The following is an 8,137-nucleotide window of genomic DNA, read 5'->3' as shown; positions in this document are numbered from 1 at the left end:
GTAAAGGATAACCTGAACTGCCTTAGCCCTGTCCAGATGCTGAGATGCATAAGACAGCAGCCCACCTCAGCAGAAAAGCAATACCCCACAGGTAACAGAGGGATTTTTGTGCCAGGATTCGGCAAGAGCAGGTTCTGGACTCTAAGCTAGCACATCCCCTTTTCCTGCAAAGTCAGCATGCAAAGGTGGGGTGACTTGGTCTCCAGCCAGTGCACCCCGACTCTGCCCCCCACAGCACAGAAACCCCATGGAAGTGATTCTCTGAAGGCACCAGCATGGGCAGTAGTGACTCAATCCCAGGTACTCACCAGAAAGGAGCCCGCTGGCAAGCTGGGCTCTCGGGCACAGTCGCTGTGCTGCAGGATGACCAGGTGAACCAGCCTCACAGCCCGGCATGGCACTTAACAAAGTGGAGAAGAAGCCAAGGCTTTGTTCCAGTGAGGAACCAACCCTGAGAAAGAGGAACAGTGCATTGATCTCCTTCCTCTACGTTGTGCAGGTTGTGTGCATTCCCATGGCTGAAAATGGCTTGGCCTTATAACCCAAGAGACAGGTGGCATGGGAGGGCAACCTGGTATGCCACTCCTGCATGCCTACTCCTCTCAGCTCCCAGAAAAACAAACACAATGGGGACAGTTTACCAACCTTGGTCCAGCGCAGAGGTCCTTCTCTGGAGCAGTTTTGGAGCAGGACACTGGATCCATGGGAATGCCTGGAGGTCTAGATGCTGCTCCCCACTTGGCTAACTCAGCCTTCTGTGCCACAGACATTGAGCTCCTGGGCACGAACAACCTCAAACGCCTTGGCCCTGGCATGAGGGACAGGACCCAGAAAGGAGTGACAAGACCCACAATGCCAAAAGGGAATGGGCTCTGGCTCCCCGAGGACACATGTGGCAACAACATGCAGCAGGCAAAACACCCCAGTTGTGCTGTGCTCCCTGCTGCTCACCCGCTTTCAGGGCCAGGCACAATGAGCCTGTCCATGCCTCACAGGGCCACAGCAAGACGCTGCTGTGCTGGCAGGGAGACAGAAAGCTGGCCATCATAGCCTTCCCACCCAGCCCGGCCCCCTGGGGATGGGGCAGTGCAGGGAAAATGCTGTATTTTCTGGGCAGAGGCCTTTTGCTGGGGCACTGGGAGAGCAGTCCCTCCCTGACGGATATTGGCACAGTGCGTGGCCAGGGACTGCCCTCCAGCTTCCTTGAGCAGGCAGCAGAGGCAGACACATACACAGGTCAGAATTTATTTCCAAATACTTCATTTATATCATTCTCACATGAAATATTTCTTTTGGAATATAGCCTACACTTAGAAAACAGAAGAGAGTTTTTTCATAAGGCACATCAGATTATAGACTACATAGAGACATCTCCCCCTCATCTGCGCTCATAAAATATCGGTAATTTTAAAAGTAATATTTCTAAAACCTAGACCCTGTGTAGCCCCATGTAGAGCAGTATCCATAGAGTTATTAGACCTCAGTTTACACACACCTAGTAAAGGGCTATAACAAGTTGTATATAAATCACATCTTCAGAAACAGTCACAGCTGGCTACATTTAAAAGTAATACTACTCCAGACTATGAAACAGGCTGCTAATAAAGTATAACCTACTGCTTCCAGTACAGCATGATATCAAGCAAGTATGATCTTGCAGAGGAAATTTTGTTATTTTTGTAAATGGAAGCTGCTCCAATTCAAGCCTGTCTCCTCCTCAAACCCATATTTTTGATCAACCAAGACTGTTTTTTACAGAGAATCAAAGCACCCAAGAGAAATCTAGCTTTCTGTTTTTCTCCAAGATGTTAGTATGACTGCATATCTGAAATCCTGTCAAAGCATTTGAGTAAGAAATATAAAGGCTCAGATGTTAACTTCAGGACCAGTAAACATTAAACCATTACCAACCAACCAGATGCAACCAAGTCAAATGCATCCAGCTTCTGTGCTATGGAAACTGTTTTTCCAGGCTCTTCCAGTGCAGAAGCCAACATCTTTTTATTGAATTGGGCCCTAGGTAAAGATTTCCATCCCATTTTCAAGTTTTCAGTGATGGAACATTACCCATTCTGGACTCATTCTTCTGTAAAGAAGGAAAAAATACTGTCTGTGGAGCCTGTGCCAATAGCCCAGAATCCATTTATATAGTGTCATTTTCCTTAATGGGCCAGGAGGTCCTGTGGTCACCTTTATCGACTCAAATGGCCTCCATAGTTCTTTATATCAGGCGTTGATTCTTTTCGGATGAAAAAAGGTTCTGGCCTTCTGTCATTACAGTTTAGTTTAAGAATAAGGAAAAGGTCGTTTCAAGGCTAGGGCCAGAGGGGAAAAAAAAAAAAAAAAGAAATATAATTTGATCTTGAACTATCTAGGGGAAAAAAAAAAGTAGTTGTGGCCATTAAAAGGCAGACAGCCAGCACAAACTAAATGTCCTCTGCAGAATAGGTTTAAATACTGATTCTTGCAGAGAGTCACATTATCATTCAGGTCTCTCAAACTCACTAGAACTGCAATTAGGCTTAGAGTTCAGTAAGAACCAGATTCAGTCAGAGAACATGTCACACTCAGCTCTATGTTGATCCCTCAGCTACATTTTAGGCACATTTCAGTTAATCTGTTGGACTGATCTGGAGGAAAAAAAATAATTATCAGTTACATTTCTGGGGTGGCCTCAGACAATTTCACAACTATGAGCTTGGACAAGATTCAACCACAAGAGACTGTTGCCTTTAGAAGGGAAACATTAACTTGGTTGGAAACAGCATCATGAAGAGGATGCAGCAGCCTCAGTTTCTAGAGTCCAGTTTGTTATAAATCTCAATCTGCCTGATTTGTTATTTTTTTAGCAGCCTTATAAGGTAAAGTGGGGCATCCTGAAATTCTTGGCTGTAGACTTAAAACCAGATGCGGTTTATATGGTGCTGCACAGATATTTGTTACATCGCTTAGGAAAAAAAATCCAAAAACCCCAACACAACAGTATTTACATTCCTTTGAGCTGAAATAGACGAACTGTCATCATGTCTGCAAAAACACAGAGGAAATCGCCACTGCTCGAGGTAACGAGTTAAAGCTTGGTCATGTTCTCAGGCTTCCACTCGGCTTCCTGGGAAAGGCAGGGGAAGGAGGACAGAAAGGACTTTCAGAAAGTCAGGAGGTGACAAATGAGATGTCAGCTCCGTAAGGGATTAGGTTCCCTCACCACAAGCTGAAGGTATATTCATGACCTTTTTAACCATGGCATTTGCGGATAGATTACACCTCTTGCATACCCTTTTTAAAGTGATCCCTAAGAGCATTGGCTTGGGAAGACACAAAGAGAGCAGGAGTGGGGTTTTAAAGCTACAAATGTCAGTTAGGAGGCACAGTGTTATTTTTCCCTTTGATCGTCCATGTACAGAGCTCTACATTTCCACCATTGCTTGTGCATTCCTCCTGCAAAGTCCTGGCAGTGAAGGCCTCTGTTGTGCTCCTCCCCATCACATACACCTTACAACAGAAGAAGTTGAATCCTTTGGACAAATCCTTCTACGTTCACAGACACATGGTGCTTTTTTTTCCTTACTGAGAAGTTCTGGTCACAAAACTGCGTGCCAGACCTGATATATAGCAATTATTTAACTAAGAATCCTTCTGCAACCCTCGAAAGGGCAACCGAGTTATCCAGTAGCAACATATACACATACATACAGATCTACACTATACACTCAAGACAACACAAATTGAGATTTCAGCTAATATAGCCTCTATTGATTTCCTCAGAGCAGCACTCAGGTCCTTGCGACCCCTATACAAAACAGCAGTATTTTTTCCACCAGGATTTGGAGAGGTTTTTCATCTTGTCTGGAGTCCTACATTTGGATTTCTTTGGTTGCTGCTGGGTATCCGAGTACTGAATACCAGCCACGATGGCTGCATCAAAGACCTCCTTGAGGTTTTTCTGAGTCAAAGCGGAGCACTCGATGTAGGACGTGGCTTTTATTTCCTCAGCACAGAGCTTTGCAGCCTCCTCCGAGACAGGCTTTTCTTTGCACTTGTCCAGCTCGATGAGGACTTTGACATCCTCCCGGAGGTCTGACTGTGTCCCAACCAGGATAATGGGCGCCTTGGGGCAGTGGCAGCGAATTTCGGGAACCCACTTCTCACTCACATTCTGGAAGGACGAAGGGCTCACCACGCTGAAGCACAGCAAGAAGATGTCCGTGTTGGTGTAGCACAGAGGCCTGAGCTTGTCGAATTCATCCTGCACAGAACAAAACTGTGTTAGCACTCCACAGAAAGAGCAGCTCTAGCCTGCCCTGACCCTTGGTGAAGCTGAGGATCACCAGCCACTGCCATCTTGACAGGCACCCCAAAATGAGCATCCAGACCAGCCAGCAAGGTGTGATACAAGCAGATGCCACCTGTACCCAGCCTGAGGTCTCATGGCTGCCAGCCAGCAGGCACCCTGCCACCGTTGGGCACACAGGACAAAGGTGGTGGCTTCCCTGCGTACCTGAGATTTTCCAGCTAATGCTGCAGGTTATTTCAAGTGCTTAAATATTTCCTTTGTTCTTTGTACACAGGCCCTCTGCCCTACCTTCAGCAAAGCAGCAAAGCTGCGGGAAGCAGGTTATGACACACAAAGCCACAAACTGAAGAGGGAGAGAGCGCTTCCTACAGGCCCACCTCTTCCAGGGTGTCAGTGAGCAGCTCGGACAAGGAGCGCCCCGTACCTCAAAGCTGTTCTGCCAACAGACACGGGCAAGGGCAAAGCAGGCACGCGGCAGCAGGTGTACCTTTCTGGGTACCTTTCCTGGAGTCGGCTTTCAAACTGGTAACTACTTAGCAACATCCTACATGACATGGGAATAATTTCCCTGCCATTGTGCCCAGGGATTTAAATCTGATGGGAGCAATAATGACTTACAATGTGCAGGCTTAACATGCCAATGGCATAGAGTAAGCTTTACCTTTCCCTCCCACCCATGCCACATCAAACAAACTGCCTCCCAGCACTACCCTTCTGGCTTTTTTTTTTCTTTTTAGGGCAAACTCCAGCAAAGCAAGGCCCTTTTTCAGCTTCAAGACGAAGCTACAAGAAAGTCAAACACCTCAGGTAACAAAGGTGTGCTGATCCTCAGGGAAGAATGCAGCTAGAAGCAAGGGTTACTCCAGGCATGCTGCTTTTATACTGACAGCAGGATAAAACCACTAGCAGCCTGAACAGGTAGGATCTGCCTCAGTGGCAGTGAGATTTTAAATAAAATGGACCATGTTCTCAAAAGCTTAGAATTGAAAGTGCACAGAAATACAAAGCTGAATATATCTCTCTGGCACCAGTTTACTGATGAATTGCAAGTTGCATGTTAATTTTCGATATGTGAAATTTTGCTTTAAAGCCTCTGGAGGCCCAGGATATGCAGTTTAAAGCCCCCTGGAAGCCTCAGAAATCTTGTTCTGCTCAAATGAATTTCTTGCAGCAATATCTCTGAGAGAGACAGCAATTTATAAAATACCAGTCAAGAAAGTAAGATTCATTAGCTCTCTTGATTCTCAGATTAAGCCTCAGAGGAAACCAGGCTCTCACCACTTGGGTCAAGAAAAACCCCACATTTACTAAGAGATGCTGCTCTGAACAAGAGGGCTGTTTGCAGAAAGGCACCTTGCCATGTAATTGCCTCTCCTTGCTACATGAGAAACCTCAAAAGGGCTTGATTCAATGGGTTTGGAAGCAAACCCCAGATCTGAAGGGTTTCTACCAAGATGAAATAGTGCCCTTTATGTCACAAGTACACTCCTGCCATTTCAATGGTAGGCACATGGCGTGCAGGGACTCTACCCCTCTTTGGGCTAGTGATGCTGAAATAGAATTTCCCACTGCCTGGAATGCTTTTTTTAGCTGCAGATTTCAGCAGCCATCTCCCAGCAGCAGTTTTACCAAAGTATCCACCCAGGAATCTTTTACTCAGGACAATTTCTGTCAGTTTAGATAACCCCTTCATTTTAAAGGCAGTAACTTTACCCATTCCAGCTGCACTTGGGCAGGCAGAGCAAACACCTTAACCATTAACGGCAGGGAAGGCAAGGGGTTACAGGGCCTGTCCATCCCTCCTGCAGCTTGTGGTTGCATTTCCACAGGCACTGCATGTCCACAGGCTGTCACCTGATGGCAATTTTACCTGCCCTGCTCTGCCTATGAACATGCACAGCCAAGACTTTGCAGGACCACCCCATCTCGTCAGTAGGACACAAAATCATGGGACAGTTCTCCTGTTTCACTTCATATCACTACCTGCAGAAGGCTGTTTGTAGGATTTTAGCTTTGGTTTGCAGGGCACATGGGAGTCCTACACTGCTGTCTAATACTGCATAGCCCTTAAAACCTCATTCCTAAGTAGGGCACCCAGTTACTACTCATCTAAATAGGTTTGTATGTTAAGACCACTGAGATTTTTCAGCATGGTTTGGTGAAGGCATAGACCTAGATCCACAAAGCTGCATAGGATCCTAACTCCGACTGCCTTCAAATGCAGTGAGGTAGCAAAATATTTTTGGCTACTTTTGGTTATCCAGCCTCGACCCCTGGCAAGCAGTGTTGCACACTGCTCAGGATGGTACAAGCCTGGGTCTTCCAGAAAATCTAAGGCAGTAAGAAACGGGCTCTTTTTATGTATCAGACAAAGTAGGAGATGAGAGGCATCAGGCACTCTTCATCTCTTCAGGCCTTAGATTACAGCAAACCTCAGCTTTGCGGTGGCAGCGCTTTCTAAACGGGTGGGAATGGCGAATATGAAGCCTCCACGGACAACACCCAACAGGACTTTTTTCTCCCTCCAGCCTCTGTCCCTTCAAAACCCGTCTCTATCTCCAAACACCTACAGCTGTGGATGCTTTGCATGAGTACATCCCAAACACTAATTCTTAAACCTGCAGTTATTTAACAAAAATAAAGACAGTGACAACCTCTCAAAGAGAAAACCAGGTGGCCACTGAACCTCCAATATGTTCAGCCTTTCTAGTCAGGCTAAACAGAGCAGCAGCTTGAGCCAGCAGAGCAGCAGCCTGTGCCCAGCCCCTATATGGAGGCACAGTACATCCCCCACCCTTCACCAGACAGGCAAAGCAGCGAGTTAAGCACCATTGAAAACGACAGTGGATAATAACACAATCAAACACTGGGAATACTTTCAAATCCATGAAGTCATTTGCAGGACTACCTTGCACAACACCAACAACTTCTCCCCTCCCGCTGTCATTTAAATCAAGTAAGTGGCTCCACTGACCTGACCAGCTGTGTCACAGAGCTGAAGTCTCACCGGCTTGCCAGTGGTGAGTTCAACTTTACATGTTTTCCATTAAAGAAATTTTTTTTAAAAAATGAAGATTTACCATCCCTCAGCTCTTATAGCTTTTTCTTCAATTACATTAAACAACTTAGCAGAGCTGGAAGGGAGTCCGTCGCTAACACTTGGGCACACACAAGCCCTTCAGGGCTTTCCGATTAATTTTACTACAAGATACGAGTTAGGCAGTGACGGCACAAGTCCTCTGCAGGCAGCGTGGAGAGCGAGCCCGGCAGTCCGGGATATTCTTCTGCTACCAAGGTTTCGTTTTATTCCTTCGTACACATTCAGCACGCCCGGGACACGAAAACCCCCCGCTGACCCGCAAGGAAACCACTGGACTTCCCCCTTTGTAAGGGCGAGACAAGGCGAGTATTTAACCTGCCCTTTAGGCGCTTCCGATGTCCCCGAGAGCGCTAAGATTTACAGCGGAGAGTTCCCAGTTAAAGCCCGGCTCTGGCTGCACGGCCGGGCATGACGCCCGCTGCCTGCCTGGCTCCGTTACACCGGAGACCAGCCGGTGCTGCTGGCTGCCATGGCAGCCTGACAAGCTCGGTCCTGCTTCGTAGAGTCCTGTTCCCCATAAATACTTAATGAAATCACCGAACCTGGACATCGCGCCCCTCCCCGCGCAGCCCAGCCACGGCCCCGGGACCGGCACGGGCGGAACGCGCCGCTCCCCAGGGCGGCAGAACCCCCTCTCGGTGCCCGCGGCCACCCCAGTCACTTACCGGAGAAGTTGTCGAAGGCGGTGGGGATGTATTCGGTGGGGTACCCATTCGTGGTGTAGCTCACCACCCGGCTGGGCT

General features: G+C 47.5%; 1 protein-coding gene across 1 annotated transcript in view; it reads right to left on the bottom strand.

Annotated features, from left to right (window-relative positions):
* Positions 1 to 1,247: 1,247 nt before the first annotated feature.
* The window catches only part of RHOU (ras homolog family member U), a 9,299-nt gene continuing 2,409 nt past the window's right edge, over positions 1,248 to 8,137 (bottom strand). The window contains exons 2-4 of the mRNA XM_017744865.1: positions 8,060 to 8,135; positions 7,269 to 7,324; positions 1,248 to 4,246 (exon numbers count right to left, since the gene is read on the bottom strand). Coding sequence (XP_017600354.1) covers positions 3,791 to 4,246; positions 7,269 to 7,324; positions 8,060 to 8,135 — 588 coding nt within the window. The 3' untranslated portion in view covers positions 1,248 to 3,790. The remainder of the gene's footprint in view (positions 4,247 to 7,268; positions 7,325 to 8,059; positions 8,136 to 8,137) is intronic.

The sequence above is a fragment of the Corvus brachyrhynchos genome, unplaced genomic scaffold (assembly GCF_000691975.1).
Source record: "Corvus brachyrhynchos isolate BGI_N302 unplaced genomic scaffold, ASM69197v1 scaffold70, whole genome shotgun sequence".
In the NCBI taxonomy this organism is placed as follows: Eukaryota; Metazoa; Chordata; class Aves; order Passeriformes; family Corvidae; genus Corvus; species Corvus brachyrhynchos.
Note: the sequence above shows the minus strand (reverse complement) of the source record. Positions and strands in the feature narration are given on the sequence as shown.